This window comes from Mus caroli, unplaced genomic scaffold, assembly GCF_978045245.1.
Source record: "Mus caroli unplaced genomic scaffold, Mus_caroli_1 scaffold_17, whole genome shotgun sequence".
Classification (NCBI taxonomy): domain Eukaryota; kingdom Metazoa; phylum Chordata; class Mammalia; order Rodentia; family Muridae; genus Mus; species Mus caroli.
In genome coordinates, this window is record NW_028227272.1 from 5,065,540 (window position 1) to 5,092,944 (window position 27,405).

Consider the following 27,405-nt stretch of genomic DNA (forward strand, 5'->3'; position numbering starts at 1 on the left):
ATTTTAAGCTAACTTTCTGTTACAAGCAAAAGGCTGCCTGCCCCTTTAAGAGCTCCATTTGCAATCAGCCCTCAGCAGGGCTTTTTTCAGCTGTACTTGACTCTCAGCCACAGTGCAGCTAACTTATCAGTTTCTGCTGTGCTGACTGAGACTGCTTTTTAAACAAGTTAAAGAATGGACAGCCAGCAGATAAAGTTTTAACCAATTATATTTTTCAACATGAAACACAGAACAACAATCATTCAAACAACCAAACAAAAACAAACATGAATTGACAGACATATGGACAATTTGGTGCACCAAAAACAGACAATAGACAGACAGGGAATAGAACTTGGTGTCTCAAAGGGACACAGATATCCTAACCAGAGCTAAGAATATCTCCATAGAAGCCAGAGAGGAAGCAGGACGTCTCCCATTTTCCTTCTGTCCCTAGGAGAGCTCTGAAATAGCTTATTTTCATTTTTTTCCTTCTTCTGGGAATTCTGCACAGTGGCTGCTTCTAATAGTTACTCCTCTTTCCCTGAGAGCTATCTTTAAGCCTTTGATGAAGGCTGCCTCTTTAGTCAAAGTCCTCGAGAGGATGGTAAATTGACTTAATTTTTCATTCTTTACATTATCTTATGAATCTTTATATTTTGGTTTCTTTTCCTTTTCTCTCTTTATATCTCTTCCTCTACTTATTTTTCTGCGCATGCCTTCTTTTTCATTCCTCTCTGTTTCTGACATGCTTTCCTGGTGCTCCTGCAAAAGTCGCTGCCCTTCCTTAACAGCTAGTTCACATTTCTTGTCCTGAATACAAGCCTTAATCAACTTCCATAACGTCTTGTTCCTGCTTTCACTTTCCCTTCGGCTTCCTCTCTTGCTATATCTCTCCCTAATTTTTCCCAACTAGGCAGCGTCAGCGACCCAGTGGGGGCAAACCAAGGAGCGAGTCTGTCTATCTCTTTTAAGAACCCACTCACTGTACTTTCAGAAATCTTTAAACCTCGTTCTTTAAGCAAGGCTACTAATGGCGTAAACTGGCCAGTACCCATGATCATCCTGGACTAAAGTGTTCCTGAGACACTCACTTATCTTAGTCCCAAGATTGACTCACAAGTTTATCTTATGTACCTGCCAAGCTATTCCCAGCAGATACACTCATGTCCAGGGCGATGACAATTAAGGCAATGGCATCAAGGCAAGAAAGAGAGCAAGCAACACAACCCTAGCAACAACCACAGGATCTATTCCGTAGGAAAGCATACCTCTCAGAGACTTACATTAATTTCTTTTTACTTACCAGTACCACCATTCCCCAGCTGAAGAGTTCTGAATCCACGCAGTTGAATCCTTCTCAACAGCCGTTATTACGGGAACACTTCATTAACCGCTCTTCCCCGTGATGCAGTTCTGAATCCTCCCTGTAACAGGGGGTCTTCACTCATGCCTGAAGATGTTTCTTTTTCCCGGGTTTCGGCCCCACTTGTGAGCGTCCGACTCACCAGCAAGAAAAATGCCACAACAGGATCCTTCTGCAACACGTTTATTGGGAGAGCATGACTGCGAATGCGAAAGACCCCGAGCCCCAGAACTCGTGCTGCTTATATAGGCCTAGGAGAGGCATGTCCACACCCGATTGGTTATGCATTCAGTACCTCGTTTCCATGCCCCAGGCCAGGCAGTGACTCTGCAAAAACTCTATTGCACATGCGCACATTGGTTGTTTACCCAAACTTATGGGTGGTGGCCAGCAGTAGCCAGCGCCACCTTGTAATGGCATATGTGGCTTCCCACACAAAACCAACTCAGATGAGGAAAGTGTTTATTTCTGAGAAGGACTTCTCAGAAAGACCACTGTGGGATAACAGAGCTAATACCAATCACCTGATAACAATTTCCTGAAAGCTGGTTTTTACTTCACATCTGCCCTTTTGTCTACGCCTTCCCTCTGCTACAGAAAATCTGTCCAGATGGTGGGAGCATGGGGCAGTCCAGTGCCTGAGTGTGTATCTTAACTCTTGCCTTGCCTAGCCTGGAAGAATAAAAGTGCCTGGAGCAGACAAAGGACCTAGTGCTCCAAGACTAGGCCCAGTGCCTGGTCCTGTCAGAGCTGGAGTCCTCAACCCAGCTCTGCTGCTTGCTAGTGGGGACTGAGCAAGATACCACACTCTGTGCTTCAGAAGTTTGTGAAGACAGAATAACTTGGTGGCATTGAGATGGCTCAGGGGTAAAAACGCTTACTGCCAAACCAGGTGATCTAACTTCTGTCCCCAGAAGTCATGAAAAACCTGGATGTGGTGACTCTCATCTGGGATCCCAGAACACCCACAGGGAAATGGGAAGCTGAGGCAGGAGAGCTGGCTAGAAGTTCCCTAGGCCAGCTAATCCTTGAGTGAGCAGTACAGTGACAGAAACACAGTCCCTGCCTCAACACGGTGGAAAAGAGAGCTTCAAATGTTGTCCTCTGGCCTCCACACACATGCAGTGGCATGCATGCACCCCACGCCCACAAAACACAAATGCACATGCATGCACACACGCACACATGTGAGGAAATTAGGAAGAAAGGGAGAGCCTTTGAAGAGATGGCTCAGGAGTTAAGATCATAGATCTTGTGGGCTTCTTACTTTTTAAGTTGGAGTTGGAGGATATCTTTGAGAGATGAATGCTTGCAACAGACTTTCCAGTAAATGCCCCCCTAAAACCATGGGATATGAATAAGAGTGCTGTCCCTAGATCTTTCTGTGATGATGGAAATGCCCTAGAATTGAGCTGTACCATGTGGCAGCCATCAGCCACCAACCCACATGTGGCCCCTGAGTCAACAGGAGACCAGTTCATTGACAATAGAACTGAGTTCTTTGTTTTACTACATTTTGATCCTTCAAGTTGAGATGCACAGGCCACCTATGGCTTGCATCTGAATTGTACCTCTCTGAGGATGTCACTTCCTCCTCATAGATGGCGCCTGTAAATCAGGAGCTAGTATGTTCACACAATGGGAAGGAGAGGTATCCTGTATGAGATGCAGCCAGGGAAGTGGGCCTTTGGGGAAGGTAATAAGGTGTGTTGTGCTTCCAGATATTAGTCTACAAATGTTAGCATGGGTTTACATGCCTGATTGGTTTATCCCGAGTATTAAATGAATTTGTAGACATGAAGCTCATTGAACTGAATGGTGCCTGGTACCTGGTAAACATTACACAGGATGTCTTTTGTCAGCTCAATTGAAACTCTACTCTTGATGAGTGTGGTGGCACACACCTTTAGTCCCAGCACTTGGGAGGCATAGACAGGCAGAGCTACAAGAGTTCGAGGCCAGCCTGTGGGTTAAGAGGGGTCCCACATCCACTCAGGGCTTGGGCCACTTGGTGAGGTAGGACACAGGAGTTTTGACTGCACTTACCCTACATCTGCACTGGGTAGGCATTGGGATATGGGAAGCTGCTCCGGGGGTGGGGAGTGCAGTCTGAGGTCTCTGGGGACTGCTGGAGCTGGCTCAGGATCCCCAGGCCTGCAAAGAGGCCAGTCTGTCTGGTTCTCAGACTCTTGGTCACCCAAATACCCTCTGTCTTAGAGCAGCAGAAGAGCTGAGAACAGAGTGGAGGCCTGTGGGCTGGATCTAACCCGGGGCCAAAGGGAGCTCCAGTTCTGTAGGCGGCTTGGCTTGGTGGAGGCCATGTCTGAGAGCACTAAGAGGCCTTCTGTGGGAGACTAGACTTGTCTCTTTAGACGAACCCCTGTTCCATTGCTCCCCACAGTGGATCCCGATGAAAAGGGACAGTCCATGGTTTTAAAGCATTTATTGTCACAGCAGAGAGCTGATGAGTAAAACTATACCTACCCCCTCTCCTCTTTCTCAGGGCAGACCTGAGGTTAAATACTTTTTGCAGAGAGGAGTGTCTGGGAAGGGGAGTTTATTGGCTAAGCCTTTCAGGCCTTTAGATGCCTCATTAAAATGGAGATCTGTCTTAAGGCTATATGATCTGTGGTCATGTCCTCTACCTGTAGAGGGGCTTGGGGCATTGCCCTTATGTGACTGATAGCCAAGAATTATGGAGAGCTGCATAACAGGGCGAAACACCTACTGTTCCTTGCAGGGTGATCTCCTGAGGGGTCACCTGCAGGGTCACCGGGGTTTCAAATCTAGCTCAATCAGAAACCAAGCTGCCTTTCACAGTCCCACTCCAGCCTACTCTTCAAAGGAAGTTCCAGAACAGTTGGACATTTATTGTCACCTTGTTTAAAGGCCTGGGGATGAGAGCACAGCTGTTAAGAGTTGAGATTTAGCAAAGTCCTCAGGAACCTCGCAGCTGCCTCAGGTGGGGACTTTAAGGCACATGAGAACAGACACAAAAAAATGTGGAAGGAATTATTTAAAAATGAAGTCTTAAAACCAAACATGGTGGCACACACCCATCCTCTACTTGGGAGGTAGAGACAGGAGGACAGGAATTCAAGGTCATCCTCGGCTACATAGCAAGTTCAAAGTCAACCTAAGCTATGTGAGGGCTTGGTTTAAAAATAAATAAAAGAAAACAAAACAAAACTTTCCAGGGCCTGTTGGCACACTTTTAATCCCAGCAACTGGGAGGCAGAAGCAGGTGTACACAGTGAGGACAGTGAGGACTACGTGTGGCAGGAGAACCACAAGGACAGAGGGAGGGAGGGAGGGAGGGAACCAAAAAAATAAGTCAGTTCCTCCCTTCTAGCCTCCACCCTCTCCCCAGCTCTCATTAGTGAGGAGGGAACCAGAGCCTCATGGATGCTAGGCAAGTGCTCTTCATTAAGCTTTAATCTCAGCCATCCTCATCTCCTCTTAAGGGAAAATTCCCAAGAACTATCCCATGACACATTCTCTCACTTCCCGTTATTCCCATTAGCTATAGGCCATGTTAGTTGCAAGGGAAGCATAGTTTTTAAGTCTGGGGAGCTCTTATACAGTTATGGAAGGAGAGGGAAATGGATGCTGCCCATGCTTATGAAGGACATGTCAGGAAGTGAAGCTGGAACAGTTAACAGGGCTGGGAGCAGGGGGTTAAACATGACTCTGAAAATGACAGGAAGCTGGAAAGGTATTAAATACCTCAAGATCACACTGACAAGCTGTCCAGACCACTAAATTTTCTCTGCTCAGCTACTTAAACCAATGGGCAGTCCAGAGATAACCATCAACACCTGGCCTACCCAGGGAGAATCGGAATTATCTCTGCTAAATACTTTGCCCAGCTCTCTCCTTCCTTGCTTCCTTCAGCCCCTGCTCCTCCTGACATACAACCAGGCCTTCCGAGGCCACCTGACCATTCTCCATTCCCCAACTCTCTATCCAGCACTCTGTACTTTTAAAATATATTTGCTTGTTCTCTGGCCCTTCCTCCAGCAGAACAGAAGTATCATGAGAGCAGAGACTTGTCTGTTGTAACCTCTTCCCTCGTGTCCCACACCTAGGAGACATTCTGATAGCCTTCTTGTCTTTGATAGATATTTGCTTAGAATAAATTTTTCCCATGATCACAATAGTGTGCTTCTATCCTGGCAGAATATACACGTGTGCTCATCTACATGTGCTGCCATGCCTGCCTGACTCTCTACATCCATGTGTCTCGGTGTGTGGAGGTGTCTGCTCAGGATTGTATAGCCATCAGGAAAATAGCAACAGAAAGCAGTGGCTTCTGCAAAGTTGGTCGAGGCAGCTTGGGATAGCCCAGAAACTTGATGCTTTACTTACAAGGAAGATGTGGCCTTGATGGTCACTTCATTCTGCCCTGCTTCTAGGGAAAAGAGATGAGAATTCACCCGGAGCCTGGAGTGTCCATGGGCTCTCCCTGCCCCATCTTCTTCTGCAATTGGCCACATTTCTTCTTTGAGCCCTGACATTCAGATAATCCAGGGGGTGAGCAGAAAGCAAATAGAGGACATGAGATTCACATTTGCCTCAGCTACAGTTTAGATCAAAGTGTACCCAGAAGTGAGCATGTATTCAAACCCTGGCCCCTGTGTAAGTGTTGATCAGAGGTGGGGATTTCAGTGTGAGCCTGTGTAGGCCCTGTGTGGGATCCTAGGGACCAGATGCCTTCATGGGTAGATTCATCCACTGCTAGATTTATAATCCAGTGGGTGGAACATTCTGGAGGTGGAGCCTCGCTGGAGACAATACGTCATTGAGCCTTTGGGTCTAGCTCTTGGCCTCCCATTACCTGTGCTCTAGCTCCCACAGTTCCAAAGCAATGGAGCTAGCAATGCTGGACCTCTGAAAGCATGAGACAAAAGAAGTCATTATTTCCTTAAGTGGTTTTTCTTGAGTATTTATCACAGCCACAAAAATAAGTGACTAAATACAGCTCCAACCTTAAGCACTTACCATTCTCAGCATTCTGAACAGGATAAGGTTTACCTAAGGTGTAATACTTGTGTCCTATTTCATTTTATGCTAGATTCCAACTTAGAAAGATCTGGGATCACTGTTACTGGAGACTTGATGACTAGATCCGTTAGTACCTGCCAATTGCTTGTAAGGATGCTAAACGCAGGGTATACATAACAGTGGGAAGAAACAAGGGGCATGCTGGCTAACACACTCCGGATCCCTCACCCTCCAATTTTAATCCTCACCACTTAGTGGCTGAGTGATCCTCCAGCCTGCCTGCCTTGACGGAATAAGGATATTCTAAACATAACACACTTTTGCCCCTCCCTTTGGCTATGAGATTATTGAAACAGTCAACCTCCAAATTTTGATTTTCCCCAACAGTCCCAAGCTAGGAGGAGATAAAGGTTAATGCCAAGGACCAAACAGATGAGTCACTGTCTTCCAGGAAGAGAATTACAACTTTTCAAAACTCCTTGCAGGATAGATTGAAGCCAAAAAAACAACAAAAAAAAAAAAAACAAAAAAACAAAAAAAAAAACACAAAACAAAACAAAACAAAAAAAAAAACAAAACAAAACAAAACAACAAAAAAAAAAAAAAAACGGAGCAATGATGGGCAGTACCACACCCAAACCAGGACTGCTTAGCTATGCATAACTATAGCGCTCTACTTAAACATAAATATCCTATCAGTGCCCGGAACATGTACTTGGGTGGGTCATTGTATGTTTTTGTCTTCTGCTTTTGCCTATTAACTGTTTCCTGGGCATACTTAGGAACAATGGTTAAATACAGCTTATTAGGACTCTGATCTTTAATGACTCTGCTAACACTTAAAGCAAATTATTTAACTTTTTTTTCTTAAGCTGAGCTCTCCACACCGCTGAGATTCTTAGCCATATTTAAATTCTTTACAGGAGGGATTCCAAACACCGAAGTGCAGAGGCGTCCCCACTCTGGACGGCCATATGAGCAATCCAACCAGGTGATAGATAAGCCTCCAGTGGCCGCCACAGGGCTGAGCGAGAGCATCAGGTGTTAGCTAGCGGCTGCCGCCGCGTGCGCATGCGCAACCCGAGCGGGCGCTTGGACCACGCCTGCGCAGGCTGTCCGTCATGGCGGCTTCCTGAGCCCCATGGCTAGGGTTCCGCGTGGGACTTCAGACCAGTGTCATGGCGGGTAAGCGCCCGGGAGAAGGGGCAGGACCGGGAAGAACCCAGGGAGCATCTTGGCTTTGAGAGCCAAGCTTACATGACCTTGAAGTCTGAACTCTCAGTTTCCCCTTCTGTATGGGACGTCCAGGTTTCCGTGCTGGGTGAGGCAGTCCCACTTTGTCTCGGTTTAGGAAGGGAAGGAGAGGCCCAGTCAGTGACGGGCTTCTTCAGAGTGCAATGGCTAGCCCACAAATCAGAGTGACTGGCCGCAAAGGGAGGAGGTCCCTGAGGCCGCTGACGCCGCCCTGCGCGCGTGGCCAGCCCTTTCGTGCACCTCTGAGCCCTGCGCCCTCCAGCTTCCTGGCGTTCCCTTTCCCAGCTCCTAAGTTTTGATTGTCCAGTGGGTGTGCATCCACCTGCCAGGGAGGAGGGGAGTTCTGTCCACCCCGGTAGACTGGTTTGGGGAATAACAGTGGCTGTAACCCTTGAAGAATTCGTGGGAATCCAACTCCGCCAGCTCCCCTAGCGGAATGAATTTGCAGCGTGAAACCTGCGACTGCTTTTCCAGCAGTACCTAGGAGGAACTGGACACCTCTCCATACCATACATTTTCTAAGTAGAGAAAGTGTCTCAAGGTCTTTAGCCATCTCCCCAGGACACTTTTCTATAAACTGTAGCTACTTACAGGTTACTGATGATCCCTGAAAGGGACGGTTGTCACGTTTAATCCTCACAGAGGCCTCAGTGCCTCCCTATTTCCAGAATGCTGATTCCCAGGCGAAACCCTTAAAGGAGACTCATGACCTGGGACTTCTCTCTCAGGCCACATTTCCTGGGAAACCGGCTTCATTCATATTTTTAAGTAGACGAAATCGACCAGAGGTTAGTAGAGAATTTGTTTTCCACCTATATGTTAGACAATTTGGCCCTCATATAATTCCCACTTACAGAATGAGCAATGAATATGCATTCTCTGAGGTGTAAATATGTGCAGCATAACAACACATTCTATCCTCTTATTCATGGTCAGTGTTCCCAAAGATGGCAGAGAGGATTTTTTGGACCAAAACCAAAGCCAAGTCTTGTCTTCCATTCAGAACTAGGGGAGCCAGTCTACCTCGAAAGAGTAGGTGGTTAGGGCTAGGCTGTGTTTCCTCTGCCTGAAATCATGTCTGATTTTTGTTGCCAGTGGTTTTGCTGAAGGCGGAGTACTTCTTTGATTTCATTCCCATGAAATCCCGCATTGGTTTCATTCCCAGCCTCAGTTCACACCTGCTTACCCGCTTACGTTTTTGCTGGCTTATTATGCTGTGGAGGGAAACAAAGCAAGCTTGGAGAAGAACTTTCTGGGTTGGCGCCATTGCCGTTCCCTGGCACTCATCCATATACAAAGCTCCAGCTGTGGGTAGTTAGAGCATGAAGACATCTGAATTATGATAATAAAATTAAACCGTTTCCATCTTCCAGTTTGAAAACAAATGGAGGTTCCTAAGAGTTTGACACACAGTAAGCACACCAACCACGTAGGAATTGTCCCTGTAGGCACTGGAGAAGGGCAGGTTTGGGCCAAACACTTGAAACCAACCTCGTGGCAAAGAAGTCGCCGCTATTTCACACCTGTTGTAATTGAAAGACTCTGCTCAGAGCTTTACCCACACCTCACCCTACTCCCACACTCCTGCAAGGTGGGAATATGGCTGATAGAACAGGTCCAGAGAGGAAAGTGATTTTCCCCCAAGGTCTGTAACTGGGAGGCGGGGGACCAGAGTTTATACCTAGTTGTCTAGCTTCGAGGCCCGTCAGACTTCCGCTGGTGCTCTGTGGTGAGGTAGAACAGTTTGTTGGAAGGAAATCCTTCCTGTTTGCAACCATTGTGACTTGGATATGGCTTTCTAATTGTAGTATATAGTTATATAGGAAAGTATTCCTCAGAGACAGGTAATGAAAGAATTCAGTAGTAAAATGTCATGCTAGCCAGGCGTGGTGGCACACGCCTTTAATCCCAGCACTCGGGAGGCAGAGGCAGGCGGATTTCTGAGTTCGAGGCCAGCCTGGTCTACAAAGTGAGTTCCAGGACAGCCAGGGCTATACAGAGAAACCCTGTCTCAAAAAAAAAAAAAAAACAAAAAATGTCATGTTGTCTTCAGTTCACTCTTAAGAGAGTTCAAGGGAGAAAATCCTAGATAGATAGATAGATAGATAGATAGTAGGTAATAGGCTTTACTGGATAAGATAGATAATATGTATTAATAGATGATTGCTAGATAATACATTATTAAATATATGGTCTCTTATTAGGTAGATGGTCTCTTAGATAGATGGATATATATTATTTGATAGTCTCTATTGTTAGGTAGGTGGTCTCTATTAGAAATATAGTCTGTTATTAGACAAATGATCTATTATATATAGGGACTCTATTGGGGGGGTTGTTTGTTTGTTTGTTTTGATTTTGAGACAGGATTTCTCTGTGTAGCCATGGCCGTCCTGGAACTCACTCTGTAGGCCATGCTGACGTCAGACCCACAGAGCTCTGCCTCAGCCTGAGTGCTGGAATTAAAAGCATGCACTGCACCGCCACCCAGCTGCGTGCCTGTTATTACACAGGCAGTCTCTACTGTTAGATTGATGGTCTCTACTATTGAGTAGATAGTCTTTTGTTAGGTAGATGTTCTAGTATTCATAGATAGATGTTCCCTATTATTAGGTAGATGTTATATATTCTTAGATGGATTGTGTAACTACACATAACAAAGTGCTAGTTTTCCATCAGTCCAAGTGGTGGATATGCCATTGTTTACTGTGCGCTTTCCCCGGCTTTCTTGGCTGCTTGAAAAGTGCAGGTAGCACAGACCTGTTACCCCACTAAGACCACAAACTCAAGCTTGTCTGAAATACAGAATAAGTCAAGGCCAGTCTGTCTCAAAATAAAAACATGGCTGAGATATAGCTTAGTGATGGAGAGCTTGCCAAGCCGGTGCAAGGCCTTGGACGGATCCTCAGCCACAGAAGAGACATGGGGGGCAGGGCAGTATAAAGGGTGTCATCCAGGAAGATGGTCCAGGCTTTCCCTTGGCCACCTGGACTTGTTCTTCTGTCTTAGGTGCATCCCAGGAATAGCATGGGCCCAGCCATGGACGAGGTCACCTTCAAAAGCGACACTGTGCTGTCAGATGTCCACCTGTACACCCCCAACCAGAGGCACCTCATGGTGCGGCTGAATGGCATGGGGCAGCCAGGTAAGATCCGGGTCTGAGTGGAGCAACTGGCTGCCTGCTGGGGCCCTTTATCTTCTTTTCTTTTATTTTATTTTTTTTTTTTTTTACATACTTCTTTAGGGGGAAAGCTCTTCTTTTTTTAATCAAAACTTTATTGCAAAAACTGACAAAGAAAACAAAATTCACCTACAAGATTTAATGAGACTCAGCCAACTTCTATATGTCTCAGCCAACTTCTATATGTCTCAGCCAACTTCTATACACTTAGCCATTTTGTATACCTCTATACAGAATAGCCATTCTGACACTGGGGAGCCTCACATTGGATTTTATGATTTCACTCTTAAATGTTCTCTCTCTCTCTCTCTCTCACCACTTACCATCCACCCAAAAAACCAAAACCAAACAAACAAAAATCCATGATACAGTTAGAACTAGAAGCCACAAACGTTCTATGTTCTTTAGTGACTCGGGTGTTACTTCATTCATGGTGTCACTTAAGTCTTCCTTCACTGTGCACATGCTGTGCTTTCCTGCTGTACCACATCTGACCTACCACCGACATGCAGAAGTGAGCAAGCCCACATTGTCATGCAGGAATGATGTTGGAGCTCTGTGTGACTGTAGGCCCCAGGTGCATAGATGAACAGGTACATAGATGGTGGTACTGCCTTGACCCTGTGCCTGGCTGGCTTTGTTCCTTCTTCCTCGGCTTCCTGTCTTTCCTTCTGCACAGGCTCCCTGATTCCTCTTCCTGCATCTTGCAGCCAAGCATAGCTTTTGAAAATGCAAACCCAACCAAAGCACTGCCCTGACATGGATTCCCCACCAGTCCCCCATGGTTCTAGGGAACATGTGGCCTTCGACTGGGCTTCTAGCCAGTGTGCCCAGCCTGTCGCCCTCCCCTCCGTGATCTCTGTGCCGCTTCAGTAACTGTCCCAGTTGGATGACGCATTATACCACGCATTGACAAATTACAGCCTGTGTGGCCAAACCTGGTCCTGCTTTGTTTTTAAAAATAATGTATTGAAAGACGAACAGAGCTGCTTGTTACTGTGTTTTTATGGCTGTAGACAGCTGGGTCGTTGCAGCAGAGATCCTGTGGCTCAAAGGGCTTATGATACTCGTTTCTTAACCTGCTAAAGGAAAGATTTGCTGGCCTTATATGGTTGCCACTATGTATCACACAAAATACAGTTTTATTATGTCGGGGCAGGGAGCTCACAGTCTATAATCACCTTGTTTACTTTGATGTTTTGCCACTACAATCCCTAGATTGTATAAGCTCCCTAAGATGCTGCATTCTGGTTGGTGTCTCCAGCCCAGCCGATGATCAGTGCATGTTTGTTGAGTGGATGGATAGATGAATGGACTGGTGGGTGGTGGATAGGTCAGATGAATGAATAGATGGTGGGTTGGTGGATGGATAAATGGACAGGTGAGTGGAAGAAATAAATGATGGTCAGGGTGGGTAGATGAACAGGTACTTAGATGGTGGTAAGTAGCTGGATGGCAGGAGTAAGATGGATGAATGGATGGGTACATAGAGTAATAGATGATGGATAGTTGGGAAAGTGAATAGATGATAGATAATAGACTGGATAAATAGATGGATGGGTGGATGACTGAGTAGGTGGATAAGTAAGATGCATGGATGGATGAGTAGGTAGGTGGTTGGGTGAATGCTCAGAACTTGATGTGGGATGTGGTACTATAGAAGCCTGAAGCAGAGCTAACTGACTGAGTACTAAAAGCTAGAAAGGCATCCCAAGAAGAGGAAATGGCTGCACAAGGCAGTAAGGGCTCGCCTCAGGTCTTCCCATGTCCCCTGCTCCTCGATGATGTCTGCAGTGTGAGAAGTTGGTAGCAGTGAACTGGACCTAATATCAAGTCAGTTAGAGAGGACTGGGGACTCTGAGCCACTGCAGTTCACTGGCCTTGGCCTTGGCCTTGGCCTTGGCTGGCTGCAGGTGGATTATTCCTTATTCCTGGGATGCAAGTATGGAAACAGGCCCAGAGTAGACAGATGCCTGACCCAGCCTAGGGTTATCCATTCTGAACTCCTAGCTCTTTTTGTTTCTGACATACCTCCCCTGGAACGTGCACTCATACTGATATCTGTCTCAGTGACTTTCGGGCTACCTGGTGGTGAGGGATAGGCCAAGAGTGAGTGAGTGAGTGAGTGAGTGTGTGTGTGTGTGTGTGTGTGTGTGTGTGTGTGTGTGTTTGGGATTGTTTTGACCTAGCATCCTTAAGAAGCACCTGAAGCTGCCTTGGCCACTTAGCAAGCTCTCTCACCCTCTGCGCCTCAGTGTTCACGCACCTCTGAGATGGCCGCCGCTGTGCTCTCTTCACAGTTACACTGCAGCTAATCGACTCAGGCCAGGTGCCTGCACAGGTGCTCACTCAGCAGAGGCTGCTCCATGGGAAGCTGGTGGCTGGTGGCTTCTGCTGCCCAGATGGTCACTGTTAAGTGCAGCAAGTCTCTGCTGCTTAGCCCATTCACCCCTATATGGCCTTTAGAAATATCTCTAGTTGAGCTGGGCATGTGACTCAGTTAGTAGGGTGTTTGCTTAGCGCACACAGCCCTGAGTCTTAACACCAGCAACACATAAAAGTGGGTGTCATGGTGCTTGTGTACAACCCAAACACTGGGTTGTAAAATTAAGATCAGCATTGGAAGGTCACTGTCATCTACATAGTGAGTTTGGGGCTAGCTTAGGCTACACGGACCCTGCCTCCAAAGAAAAACTAACTATCTCCTGTCGGCAGTCAGACTTGTCAAAGCAGAGGAAAGGAACAACGACCTTGGTGTTGCTCACTCTGTGTCTCTCGCTTACAGTCTTCCTGTCCCAGTTCAAGCTCTTGTGGAGTCGGGACTCTTGGACAGACTCGGGGGCTGAGGACAGTGGTCCCAGAGACGTCTCCACAGAGGAGATGCCTCCTACTGGGTCAGGAAGTGGCCACAGTCATGAGGATTTGTCCCTCCAGGCTGGGGATGACAACACCATCCAGGAAGGGTTGAGTGTTCCCCTGGACGAGGATGGGGACCTGGATGTGGTCCGAAGGCCACGGGCTGCTTCTGATCCCAACCCGGCAGAGCCCGCAAGAGACAAGGTACACCCCACGATTCTAGCACAGGAGGAAGATGACCTCGTGGGAGACCAGGCGCATGAGAGCTGCCCCCACAGCATCATCAAAATAGGTAAATAAAGGCTGTGCTCTCTGGCCCCTGAGGGAGCCACACTGGCTGTTGGGGCACAGTAGAGCTGTGGGCATCAGTTCTTAGTTCAGATTGGTTCTAGTGAGCTGAGCCCAGGCAGTGCCACGGCCAGCAGAGTCTATTCAAATCCTGTAGATCAACTAACTTGCTGAAGACTTCGCAGAGGCTCCCATTGCCCTCTGGATGGACTACAGATGACTCAGCTTAAGAAGCGGGGAGGTAGGGGGGACACAGTTCTCACTCACCTCTCATCAGCACTGACCAGGACCCCAGACCCTTCTGTGCTTTCCTCACTCTGGTTCTCTGTTGGGCTGCACAGTCACCTCTGGTGCCTGCTACCAACCTCTACTTTCTAGCATGCTCCCAACTGCCCAGCTCCTGACTCAGGTACTACTTCCTGCAGAAAGCCCTGCTCCTGCCTCCAGCTCCCCGGTTCTCTAACCTGGTGTGTGGCTCAGGACGGAGTTTGTGAGGTGCTTAGCTGGGTTCAAGGAGAAAGGAAGCCGTGGGAAATTGAGTAGCAGAGCGTGAATGGAGGGAGGTATCAGTTCACAGCAACCTGGAGTGGGCCAATCAAATGGGTCGGAAGCTGGGGCAGTGGGCAATGAAAGGAGAGGTGAGAAGGCCCAAAAAGGGGTTTTGACAGACACTCGGAGACAACACTGTGAGGCCTGCTGTCTGGGCTCAACAGGCAGAGCAAGGGTCTTGTGACCTCAAGTGTTGTGTGACACTCATTTCTGAGAAGACATAAACAAGCCCCTCATCCCAGAATAGGGAGCAGATGACAGACCCACGTAAGGACACCGCCAAAGCCTAACTTAGTGAGCCAATGGGCTTTATCTGGGGACGAAGGGTTTTATCTGGCTTATGTCTGATCACAGTCCACTACTGAGGCAAACGAGGGTAGGAACCCTGGAGGAACACCACTTCCTGGCCTGCCCCAGCCACCGTGAGCCACACGACCCATGGGCTGGTGGTCGTGGACTGTATGAGAAAGGAATGAGCCAGTAAGCATCACTCCCCTCAGTCTCTGCTTTAGGCCCTGCCTCCAGCTTCCTGTCCTAGATACCTCCTTGTCTTCCCCTTGATGGACTGAGATGTACAAGCATAAACCAAATAAGTTCCGTTTAGCCAGTGTTTTATCACAGCAATGGCAAAGAAACTAGGGTGTTCCCTCCCCTCCAGGACCAGAGTGTAGAGTAAGTGTTCCATAGTGACTGGCCTCCAGCTAGTGTGTGCTAGGAATACTGTCTTAGAAGCTAACAGCAAATTCCCATGGGAAAGCTGCCCCTTCTCCTGCTTTCCTGTGGCCTTGGGTCTTCAAACATGACTGTTCTTCCCTCTCAGCCAGGGGCTCAGGATAGCATTAAGTTTCTGAAGTGGTGGCTCTTGGCGGTGTCACCATCACCACAGCACAGTCTTCCGCCACAGTTGCATGGGTTGGGCTCACTGCTCCTCTGCCAGGACATCTACCCTCAGAGTGCACACAGCCTTAAGCAGGCTCCCAGTCACTCACCCTAGAGCACCACACCTCTACACAGAGTCAAGGATACAGCTCTCGCTGGGTGCTAATGATAGGTTAGCAGACTCAAAGGGGTTGATTTAAAAATTCCTCTTCTGTTTCAACCTGACATTAGGAAAGCATTTTGACACATTTTGACTTAATAAGTTTTCTCTTGAGCTGGTCATTTTCATGGCCCAGCTCCACTGACTACAAATGTGTGAGTGTTGGGGACATCGATGAGATTAGCAGTTTCTAGCCATCCGCTGAGCCCGATCCCTGTCAGCATGGTCTGACTGTACCAGAGCGCAAGGACAGAAGTTATCTGTGTGTGTATGCAAAGGAACTGGGGCTCAGAGCTGCTAAGGGTCAAGTCACCCAGGGACAGTGAAAACTCTGATACTCGTGAGTGGCAGTCTGACCAAAGAGCCACGTTCTGTCCCTCAAGGGGAGCAGACTTCCCATACTCTCCAGATTCTCTCTGCATCTGTGAAATGGGGTGACCCAATCCAACTCAGTCTCAGGGTGTGCACCCCAGGCTGGCTCATGTGAACATGCACACATGTTCAGTGAGGCAGTGTGTCCCTGAGAGGTTGGTGGGCGAACTTTGTTCTGATTCCCAGCTGGTGGCGCATACTGAGCCCCAGCATGCCTCTTCTGAGTCCATATTTTGTTGTGTTACCCCTTGTCTTTAGGGCTCATGTGCCAACCTAGCTCCCAGAGGCAGAGAGGGAAGGCATCCAATTTGCTGACCTGGAAACTCGGTCCCTTTTTGCTGGGCCCTGGGAATCACTCAGACATCAGGACTGGCCATCATCCCCATAGCAGAGGCCTGTATAGGTCAGGTCGCACCTCTTCTTCTGAAAGGCATGGGAGTGGTTTAGTCCTTCAGACCAACAGCCAAGACAGAGACGGCTACTGTTTGGGCTTTAATCTTGTTTCATTTGGTTTAGTTTGTGCATGTGTGTGTATTGGTGTGTGTACACATGCACACATGGGGAGGTCAGGGGTCAACTTTGTGAAGCTAATTCCCTCCTTCCACCTTTGTGTGGATTCCAGGGACTGGACTCATGCCCTTGCCTGAGGTGCAGTCTCTCCAGCCCTTGCTTTGTTTGTCTTTTGGAAGGCTCTTGCTCTCCAGGCCACGCTGGCCTCACGCCTGCAGGTTTATAGATGTGAACCTGCTTGCTCCTCGGGTTTTGTTATAAGACTGTTTTAGTTTGTGTGAGTTTGGCAGGCCCTGGAAACATCTCTGCTGTGTTTGTTCATTTGTTTGTTTGAACCTCACACAGCTGTTTGCAAACATTTAGTACATAGTCCCTTGGCCAATTTGGGCTATGGTATGAGACCCCATTTCAAAAAAAAAAAAAAAAGAAAAAGAAAGGAAAGGAAAAGACTGCTATTGAGTTGTAACGTCACCGCAGAGATGATATTTTTGCAGCGTTTCTTTTTCTCCTTCATCTTGTGTTTCCACTCCTTCCCACCATCAAAATCTTGTTCTAAGATAGTTTGGACTTGAGAGTGTATACCAATCACCTGTCTCATGAACATTTTATTTAAAGAGATGTAAATGAAACTTACTCGTTAGCTTCTGGTGCGGTTGTTAGCACAAGAACATACTTTGGAAGGAGCTGTATTTATTATTAGTATGTACATCTGTTTCAGTTTTAGAATAGAAGTTCGGGTTGTGTGATACAGGTGTGTACTTTAGCTGGGTTCAGACCTGATGTGCCTTGGTCCACGGGACACATAGCAGTCATCCAGTGACCTAAAGGCCTCTTACCTGCTCGCACCTGCTCCACCTGCTCCCACCTGCTCCACCTGTTCCCACCTACTCCCACCTGCTCCACCTGCTCCACCTGCTCCCACCTGCTCCCACTGCTCCCACCTGCTCCCACTGCTCCCACCTGCTCCCACTGCTCCCATCTGCTCCTACCTGCTCCACCTGCTCCACCTGCTCCCACCTGCTCCCACTGCTCCCATCTGCTCCTACCTGCTCCACCTGCTCCACCTGCTCCCACCTGCTCCCACCTCCTCCTGCTCCCACCTGCTCCTCCTGCTCCCACCTGCTCTCACCTACTCCCACCTGCTCCACCTGCTCCCACCTGCTCCCACCAGCTCCACCTGCTCCCACCTGATCCACCTGCTCCACCTGCTCCACCTGCTCCACCTGCTCCTACCTGCTCCCACTGCCTCTGCCTGCTCCCACCTGTCAGTGCAACCCGTGCTTCTGCTTCTCTTTTGGTTGTTTAACTCTGCCACCTGTCTAGCCAGAAGGGCAGACACCCCCACATACATACATTACCCCCACCTCTGTTTTCTGTCCACTTCCGTTTCACAATGGACACTTCTTTCTTGGTTTCTATCCTTTCCAGAGCACACCATGGCCACGCCCCTGGAGGATGTAGGCAAGCAGGTGGGTAGGCCCTGTCCACTTCGTGTGGCCCCCTCGAGGGTCTCTCCTGAGCCTTGACTCAACCTTTGCTTCTTTGTCCTCTCATACAGGTGTGGCGGGGTGCCCTACTCCTGGCAGACTATATCCTGTTCCAAAGAGACCTCTTCCAGGGATGCACCGTGCTGGAGCTTGGGGCAGGCACAGGGCTCGCCAGCATCGTGGCAGCCACGATGGCACACACCGTTTATTGTACAGGTAACAACTCTTTACCTGTACAATAGGGAATAGTGGGCCCCTGATTTGTACCATCTGTAAAAATGAACAAGGTCACCAGGTTCTCTCTGCCCCCCACCTCCCATTTTTTGTCTAAATGACTATCAACACCCAGTCACCACAGTGTCACCCTGTGGTCAGGAGATCATGGGCATGCAGTGTCTGGTGTCCTTTTTCTGCTCACCCTCCCAGAGCAAATGACTCAGGGAGTCCCTAGGTTGTGCTCTTCGTAGGCCTCACACATTGACTTAACATTTGTGTCTAATGACAGAAACAAGCTTGTTCTTAGGGAAAAGTGAGAAGCAGAAGATGAAATGTACTCATAATTTCCCGAGTGATTCAACAGTATGCAATGTCGTAGGCACCCACTGTGGGCTAGATACAGTTCCAGAGAGTTAGCAAGTAAGTCCCTGCCCCAGGGACTCAAAAGAAATGTGCTTGTAACCGTTCATGTATGAATGTGTGCATATGTCTGCATGTGTGCTATAGTTTCCAGTCTTTGTAATTATCATCTTTTTCCTCTTACATGTTCTCCTTTCTCCCCCCCAAATTTTGTTTTGTTTTGTTTTGTTTTGTTTTGTTTTTCGAGACAGGGTTTCTGTGTAGCCCTGGCTGTCCTAGAACTCACTCTGTAGACCAGGCTGGCCTCGAACTCAGAAATTCACTTGCCTCTGCCTCCCAAGTACTGGGATTAAAGGTGTGCGCCATCACTGCCCAGCCTCCCCCAAGATTTATTTATTTATTATATATACAATGTTCTCCCTGCATGTATGCCTGAACGCCAGGAAGAGGGCACCGGATCTCATTATAGATGGTTATGAGGGTTGCTGGGAATTGAATTCAGGACCTCTGGAAAAGCAGCCAGTGCTCTTAACCACTGAGCCATCTCTCTAGCCCCTATATTCTACTTTTTTAAAAAAGAGATTTTTTTTTTTGAAATTTTGAGACAGTCTCACCATATTTCTCAGCTGACCTGGTACTTACTGTGTAAACCAGGATAGTCTTGAACTCAGAGATACATTGCCTCTGCCTCCCAAAGTGTGGAATTAGAGGGGTGTTCCACCATGCCCCACTTATTTTTATTTTATATTGTATAATGTGTGTGTGTGTGTGTGTGTGTTAGGAGTATGTACATATGAGTACAGATGTCCTAGAGGGCATAAGATCCCCTGGAGCTGGAATTACAATTGGTTGAGAGCCATCTGATGGGGGTACTTGGATGTTCTGCCAAAACAGTGTGACATCTTAACCATGAAGCCATCTTCCCATCACGCTTTAATGCATACTCTTAAGGAATAACTGAAATCTCTATTAAATAGTTGTATAAATATAAATAGTGCATATACACATGCACATACATGTACACACATGCACACAAACACACTCAACCAAAATCTTGAAAAGTATTGAAAAAACATGGTCCTGTGCCCTTAAACATTATTCTAAATGACTCTTAGTAAGGAGATCATCGTTGCCATCTGTTTAGCCCTTTGCCAAGCACTCTGTCCATGCTGTTCTTTCCCCGTTTGTCATCTGCAGCAGTGAACACCTGTGTGCCTCATCTGACGATCCTTAGGGTGATGAGTGGTCCTGGGTAGAAACTGAGCACTGTCTTAATATTTGCATTTGAACTTACATCACACTCACAGAGAAGTTCCTAAGATCATTCAGAATGTGTCACAGGCCCGTCATCTGGCTTCCAGAGATGCCACCACCTTAAATGAGCGGAGCTCAGTAGTCTGGCCATTGGTGGTAGCTCGCCATGAAACATGCTGGAGACAGGTGTCTTAACCCCTATGTCACAGTGCACCCTTCTGTCATTCTAGATGTCGGCACAGACCTCCTGGCCATGTGCCAACGAAACGTTGCCCTCAACAGCCACCTGACTGCCACTGGAGGTGAGGGCCAGCTGCAGAGGGGTGGGGTCAGGTGGGAGTCACCCAGCGGGCCCAGTGTTGGTGGTGGCTTCTCTTTGCATCAGATGAAGGAGAGATGCCAGGTGTTCCCTTGGTGTAGCACAGTTTCTGAGCATAGATGGCCTGCCCTGACACCGTGAAGCCTTCCTGACATCCCTGGGCTGACCGGCAAGTTCTTTCCCTCATGCATTTGGCTCATCCTCTTAGTACTGCCATAAGCATGCAGTCTTAAGTCATCCACCAAGCTGCCGTCCCCTGTTAGGGTGACCAGTCCTGTGTCTTATTTATAGAGTCACTGTCATTGGTCACTGTGAACAAGTAGGAAGAGAAGGGGGTATGGGAGAGAGTGCAGACAGAGGAACTGAGGAGGTAGATAGGCGCCTGTTTAGATCGTGAGGGTGGGTGGCGGAGTCAGGGTGTTTCTGTGGCCATTTGTATGCAGTCTGGGAGTTCTGTCTCTGCTTTTGCAGGTGGCGTGGTTAAGGTCAAGGAGCTGGACTGGCTGAAGGACAACCTCTGCACAGGTGTGTGTTTCGTGTGTCCCCTTGCTTTAGTGACTCCTCTGTGGCACCTAGAGTTCTCAGCTCTTTGACCTCATTGAGCCAGAGCCCTGGCTATTCTATGCTGGGCCCATGATCACCTGCTGCGCACACCTCCAGGGCCACCATGGCGGAATCAGTTCCGAATGGTATGGAGAGACCAGCACTCAGAGCGGCCAGGGTGTGACCCCAGGTCTGTGACCGGGGCCTAAACCGCTTCCCAGAAAGCATCGTGAACGCCTGCAAGACCAGACGATGTCAGACCCGATGCTTGCTATTTATACAGCAGCTTCTTTCCTTTTATCTGTCAGTAAGGAAACTCGAAGTACCTGTCACCTGACAAGCACACTGTGCTGTGACCCTTTGACCCTTGGCCTTCCCAGACTTCTTCTGAGAGAGGTTTTAGTAACCTTTCTGTAAACACAAAAACTGAAATCCAGAGTGATGTAACCAGTTTCCTGGTGTCACATAGTGAATTGATTGGGATGATGATTGACAGATAATGTTCTCACAAGGCCTAGGGCAAGTGAGGATGGAACCAACCTGCCCCTCACTGGTGGCAAAGGTCCCCCTTAACTGTGTGTCTGTCCCTAGGTACAAGTCGACTTGTTTCCAGCCCCATATCTATCTATCTCTCCCTCTCTGTCTCTCCCTCCCTTCCTCATTTTTCTTTCTTTTGTGCAACAAAGCCTCATTAGGTGGCCACAACTGGCCCAGCACTCACAGAGATCTGCCTGCTGAGTGCTAGAATTACCAGGGTGTACCAGCACTCTCAGCTCAGCACACACAGCTCAGCCTTGTCTCTTGTTCCGAAGCTTCCTTCAGAACGTTTGCAGTAAGAGCTGGTGGCCAGCACAGGAAGGAGTGGGCCACTCAGTCTTCTCTTCTTTGTAGATCCCAAAGTTCCCTTCAGCTGGTCAGAAGAAGAAATCGCTGACCTGTATGACCACACCACTGTGCTGCTTGCAGCCGAAGGTGAGACCATCCTGTCATCCTGTGTCCTTGCCATCACCTGTGTGTGTCACAGTATCCCCTGGGGTAGAGGGCACAGGGAAAGCGGGAATGTTAAATGCTCCAGGTTGCCTCCTCGGCAGTGGAGATGAACACCTGTTTGCCGCCCAGAAGGCTGGATGTAGTTAACAGCCCAGTGATCTGTGCTATCTGCAGGTCAGGCCAGACTTTCCCTCCCTAGACTTTATCTTCAATTTTGTTTCTTAGTCAATAGGGAGATGTCATATATACTAGGTAGCCTTGTGACCTCTGGAATGACCTAGACCACAACCTACCCTCCATTAAGCCCTTAAGGTATAGAACCCATTTTTATGGAAACGGTCACATGTACTTTGCAGAGGAGTTTTGATGCAGTCACACCCTAAGCTTTATTGAGATAATTGTCACCAGGAGACCTTTTTCCAAAGTTTTACTGTGCTTAAATATGTCTAAAATAGGGGCTGGAGAGATGGCACAGCAGTTAAGAGCACTTACTGCTCTTCCAAAAATCCTGAGTTCAATTCCCAGCAGCCACATGGCAGCTCACAACCGTCTGTAATAAAATCCTATGCCCTCTTCTGGTGTGTCTGAAGAGCACACAAGTGTACTCACATACATAAAATAGATAAATAAATCTTTTTTCTTAAAAAAAAAAGTCTAAAATAACCTGCCCGGTGACAACCTGTCCATCTGAACCAACAGCAGCTAATTAAGTCCTGTTGAACTGGATGTCGTTGCTCACGTGGATCGGGACTCTGCCAGCCCTGGCCCCTGGCCTACTCTGAGTCACCTCTTCAGGGAGATACCAGATTAGCACCTGCCCTGCAGTGGGAGGTACCAGCAGCCCAGAGAACGGCTCCTTCAACTTTCACTAAGGAGGATGAGTTTGTTGGGAGTTACTTACAGACAGACAGTGGCCATCTGTGTGTCCCCAATGTCACTATGCCCAATTTACCAAGCTCCTATTTTGTATGCCTATTAGTCCACAGCAGAATTGATGAAGACCCATGTCCAAGCAGTGGAGGTGACTACAGGCTCAGATACACGCACACACATACACACACACACACACACACACACATTCTAGGAAGGTCAGAATCTTCATGCATGCTCCATCCTCGCCCTTCTGAGTGTCTCGGTAAACTGTCCAACCGTGAAGAGGCTGGCTTTGATTTTCTGTGGTTTGCTGTGTAGAACAGCTAACAGTAACTTTCTGTGAGAGACCCTCACCAGAACAAGCCTCACTTCACTCTTAGACACATCCTGGAAGCACCGTCCAGAGCATTCCTCCTCAGTGGCTACTGTTTGTGATGCTAAGGAGCCACTCCGTAGTGATTCCATGGGTCCCTTTGAATAGATCTCTGCCAAAGGTGCACTTTCTTCCTAACCCTCTTCTTTCCCTAGTGTTCTACGATGATGACTTAACCAACGCTCTGTTTAACACACTCTCCCGACTGGTCCACAGACTGAAAAATGCCTGCACCGCCATCTTCTCAGTGGAAAAAAGGTGAGCTGTGCTGCCCTGCAGCTGCATCCCTCCCTCGATGCAGTCATCACTGTGCCTCTCACACACCTACTGTGTGCTGGGCTGTGGCTCTCCCAATCTCCCTCCCCTTACTTAGTCTCTTTAGGCTCTATTGTCGGGCTTGGCCAGCCTGGCCCCATTTTCAGATGGAGCAGGGAGGTTATGAGACATCAGGGTAATGGCCCCAGAGCCACAGTGAGACAGGGAGAGGACCTGTCCAAGACCAGGCCACAGCCGTCTCCCACGTGCTAAGGCCATTGTCATTAAGGCCTGCCGTTGGCATCACTTTTACTCTGGTTTTCTGTAGTCCCAAGTCTTCAACAAAACTTAAAAATGAAAGTTGAGCAGGGCAGTGGTGGTGCACGCCTTTAATCCCAGCACTTGGGAGGATTTCTGAGTTGGAGGCCAGTCTGGTCTACAGAGTGAGTTCTAAGATAGCCAGGGCTACACAGAGAAACCCTGTCTTGAAAAACCAAAAAAAAAGAAAAGAAAAGAAAAGTTGAAATGGTTAGTAATAAAAATAGAAAGGCAGGGTTCTCTTGTAAAGACACATCTTTCCACACACTGCCCTCCTGCCGTGTGCTAGCCCTACACAGTACCCCTCACACTGCCCTCCTGCCGTGTGCTAGCCCTGCACAGTACCCCTCACACTGCCCTCCTGCCATGTGCTAGCCCTGCACAGTACCCCTCACACTGCCCTCCTGCCATGTGCTAGCCCTGCACAGTACCCCTCACACTGCACTCCTGCCATGTGCTAGCCCTGCACAGTACCCCTCACACTGCCCTCTTGCCATGTGCTAGCCCTGCACAGTACCCCTCACACTGCCCTCCTGCCATGTGCTAGCCCTGCACAGTACCCCTCACACTGCCCTCCTGCCATGTGCTAGCCCTGCACAGTACCCCTCACACTGCCCTCCTGCCGTGTGCGAGGACCCGCACAGCATCTCTTGGCTACGGCCTTGCTGCTTCCACACCAGGTTTTCGGTCAAAGCCAAACATTCTTGGGCTCTCCTCACAGCCTGTTTACCGGGCCGGGCTTCTCCCTCAGACACAGTGACCGGGAGAAGGAAAGGCCCTCAGCTTGATCCCCACTCAACAGCTTGTAAACAACAGGCTTGGGGCAGACGGGAAAAACTGAACTACAACTGGTGTTTAAAGGGTTGTGGTTTGGCCATAGTGGCCCCCAGCGCTTGGGAGAGAGCACCCGGAGGATCCGGAACGCCAGGCCAGCCTTGGTTACACAGTGAATTCCAGGCCAATCAAGTTACTGTAAGACCCTGTCTCTGAAAAACAAGAACCAAACTAAAAGTTGTTAATTTAATTTTGAGGAAAGAATTGTTACCTTTTTCCAGCCATGGCAGACATATTTGCTGGAGAGATGCTGGAGCATCTGGCACTTGCGTGTTCGTGAGCGAGATGGGAGGGACTTTGGGGAAATGGGGACAGAGTGGCCCATAACCAGCAATGGCTGAAGCTGGCCGTGGCAGCTGGTTACGCAGTTCTCACTTATTTGGATATGTGAGATTTTTCACAATAGAAGATTTGAGAGAAGAAGAAGAGGTGATGGAGCTGGTCCAGCAGGTGAGGCACTCGTTAGCTGGGATGAGCATCCCAGCACCCATGAAAACGCCACACAGGCGGGGTGGCCTCCAGATCACAAGCCTGGCTGCAAGTACAAGACAGCCCTTGTCAACAGAGAAGGTAGAAGAAAATATCAACCTCCAGGCTCCACACTTACACACACACACATACCCTATCAACACATGAACACACACAAATACAGAAACACACATGTATGTAACACATGTGAAGAAAAAAGAAAAGGATAGACAAGTGAAGAGGTTCAATTCAAGGTAAATCATTTTACAGATTCTGGTGTCCAAAGGTACAAATGGCAGTGCCGGAGAACTCTGTGCGCTCCTTCCCCTCTCCCCTCCCCCTTCCCCCTCCCCTTCTTTCTTCTGCTCTCTCTTTCTCTCTCTCTCTCTCTCTCTCTCTCTCTCTCTCTCTCTCTCTCTCTCATCTCTGCCTTTGCTCCCAGCATGTTCTGTGCCTCCCTTTGCCACAACATCATAGTTCCCAATCCCATAGATAGTACCCAGTCCTCAGCACCCAGCCAGCAGATCTGCCCAGAATCCGTATGCAGGAACTGGTATCCAGAGTGCCATCTTTGCAGCTGAGGTCAGCTTCATATAACCACATTTGAAGTGGAGCCAGTAGCCATTCTGGGAACCCAGGTGTCCGGGGAGGGTCAGGAAAGAATTTGCTCAAAGGCTGGGTGCAGAGTAGCCACTTAAAGGCCAACCTCGAGACGTGCACTGAGCAGGAGGCAAGCTGTGAGATGAAGCAGACTTTTCTGGTCATGATGCATGTGTTGCTGCTGGTCAATCCACAGGTTCAACTTCACACTGAGACACTTGGACGTCACGTGTGAAGCCTACGATCACTTCCGTGCCTCCCTGGACTCATTGGAGAAGCTGGCCGATGGCCAGCTGCGCTTCATGGTGGAGCCTGTGGAGGCCTCCTTCCCGCAGCTGCTCGTCTATGAACGCATCCGGCAGCTGGTAGATGCAGCCCCGTGAGGGTGGTGGGAAGCAAGGCAGTGGACCTGTCACACACCTACTGTGTGCTGGGCTGTGGCTCTCCGCTCATCTCCCTCCCCTCACTTAGTCTCTTTAGGCTCTATTGTCAGGCTCAGCCAGCCTACCGTCCATCCATGGTCTGCCCAGGAGACAGAGATGCTGCAGACGCTGTGATCTCTGAGCCGGCTTAACCTGGTCTCAGCAGTCACATGACCACAGCAGCTCTGTGGCTAAGTCTCAGGTTCTCTATGGGCAGTTAAGACACCAGAGGAAACTGGGATGGGAAGAGAGGTGCCAGTTACTCTCCTCCTTACTGAAGTGACATCACAGTTTTGAGGACAGCCCCTCACAGCAGGGAACTGCAGGAGCTAGAACCTTGCATCTGCAGTCAAAGCAGAGAGGGATGGTGCTGCTCAGCTTGCTTTTTTCTCCTTTGTATTAAATCAGTGGCCAGCCCTCAGGACAGCGCCACCCACGTACAGGATGAGCCTTCCCACCTTAATTTACCAACTCCGCCACAGACACGCACAAAGGTTGTCTCTCAGTGATTCTAGATCCTGTCAGTTTGGCGGTTTTAACCATGGTGCTAATGGGCATGTTTGCTCTAAGGAGGCTGACCCTCTGGCCAAGCACAAAGGCTCGTACTAGTAGGCTCTTGGCAATCCAGCAGCAGTTGTCGCCAACATATGTCAGTGCTACACACCTTCTGTCCATTGTCTTAGCACACCCAGCCAGGAACTGGCAAATCTGGGACAGACAACATCTTAAGAGCCAAGGCACCTGCTATTCCAGCTTCTGAACCCAGCACTTAGAGGAAATTTGAAAACCCAAAATTACCTTGAAAATTACCAGGAGCTGAATTCACAGAAGTCCATCTGGCATCTTCTGTTCTCTTTGCCTTTTGGCTATGGAGATGAGGCCTCGTTCTCAGGAGAGGGGAAGACAGTCTCAGGAAGGCCAGCCTTCTCACGCTTCTTCCTGTGTTCCTTCTTAGGAAGTGGGGCACTGCAGACTGCATGAGGCCCCCAAATAGCAAAACTGGCCACCTGCTACCATTTCTTTAGTCCCTGTGACAATGTAACAAACCAATATCCTATGGCTAGTTCCAGACTTGGTCTACCCAGCCACTGTGCCACCATATAATGGCCAGATTCTCAAAGACAGGAAGGACTCGCTCTGGCCCTGGCCCTGCCCTGGTGTCATGTAGCTCTGCTTTGTGAAACCTCAGAAGTTTTTATCTCTGTGTGTTACAGGAGCTCTGGAAGATCGTTGTGGAACCAGCAGCATGAGTCGCCCCTGTGACCTCTTGACTAGTATTTTAATGTATTTCGAATAAAGACAAACCCTCAGCCATCTTGCCTTTGAGACGCTGTCATTTTAAATACAGTGAATGGCCCTTGCACGACCCTAGCTGGTTTCCTGGGGCCCATCACTGCCTACAACAGTAACCCAGATGTATAATTGCTCAAGAGTGTGGTGCTTAGCACTTGTCACACAGCTCCTGAGTGCTCCCGAGCCACTTGGTCAAAATGAGCAAATGCCGCCTCTCTGCACTGGTTATGTCCACGGTGTGCTTCCCTGGCAGGGCCATGGCTCTGCCTTCACTTTCATACTCCCTCTGCTCAGAGGACTGGCTATCACCCAGCATGTGTGTGCTCCTGGGTTCCACTGAAAACTACATAGAGGTGGGCTGAGATCCAGTGCCGTTGGCAGGGTGCTTGTCTAGCAGATACA

At 48.6% G+C, this 27,405-nt stretch overlaps 1 protein-coding gene and 1 non-coding gene across 3 annotated transcripts; one reads left to right on the forward strand and one right to left on the reverse strand.

Annotated features, from left to right (window-relative positions):
* The first annotated feature begins 7,433 nt into the window (after positions 1–7,433).
* Positions 7,434–27,024, forward strand: Mettl22 (methyltransferase 22, Kin17 lysine). Of its 2 annotated transcripts, none has more exons than XM_021184945.3 (11): positions 7,434–7,534; positions 10,613–10,748; positions 13,570–13,932; positions 17,827–17,867; positions 17,957–18,101; positions 19,946–20,017; positions 20,506–20,559; positions 21,469–21,549; positions 22,969–23,071; positions 25,485–25,653; positions 26,925–27,024. In XM_021184945.3, exons 2-11 carry the CDS (start codon positions 10,631–10,633, stop codon positions 26,958–26,960), a joined length of 1,182 nt encoding a protein of 393 aa, XP_021040604.2. In that variant the 5' UTR covers positions 7,434–7,534; positions 10,613–10,630; the 3' UTR covers positions 26,961–27,024. The 2 variants fall into 2 exon arrangements, with proteins under 2 accessions (XP_021040604.2, XP_085688256.1); XM_085832130.1 differs by having other exon boundaries at positions 13,719–13,932.
* On the reverse strand, positions 16,239–16,321 carry LOC115029653 (small nucleolar RNA SNORD86). Its single transcript, XR_003835214.1, has one exon. It is a non-coding gene; the product is annotated as a small nucleolar RNA SNORD86 (small nucleolar RNA).
* Positions 27,025–27,405: the final 381 nt, after the last annotated feature.

Excerpts from the sequence above, each read along its gene's own strand:
- Mettl22 (XM_021184945.3), top strand. The coding sequence starts at position 10,631 with ATGGGCCCAGCCATGGACGAGGTCACCTTCAAAAGCGACACTGTGCTG. Across the intron at positions 13,933-17,826 it reads CCACAGCATCATCAAAATAG|AGCACACCATGGCCACGCCC; the intron begins GTAAATAAAGGC and ends TATCCTTTCCAG. Across the intron at positions 20,018-20,505 it reads CCACCTGACTGCCACTGGAG|GTGGCGTGGTTAAGGTCAAG; the intron begins GTGAGGGCCAGC and ends CTGCTTTTGCAG.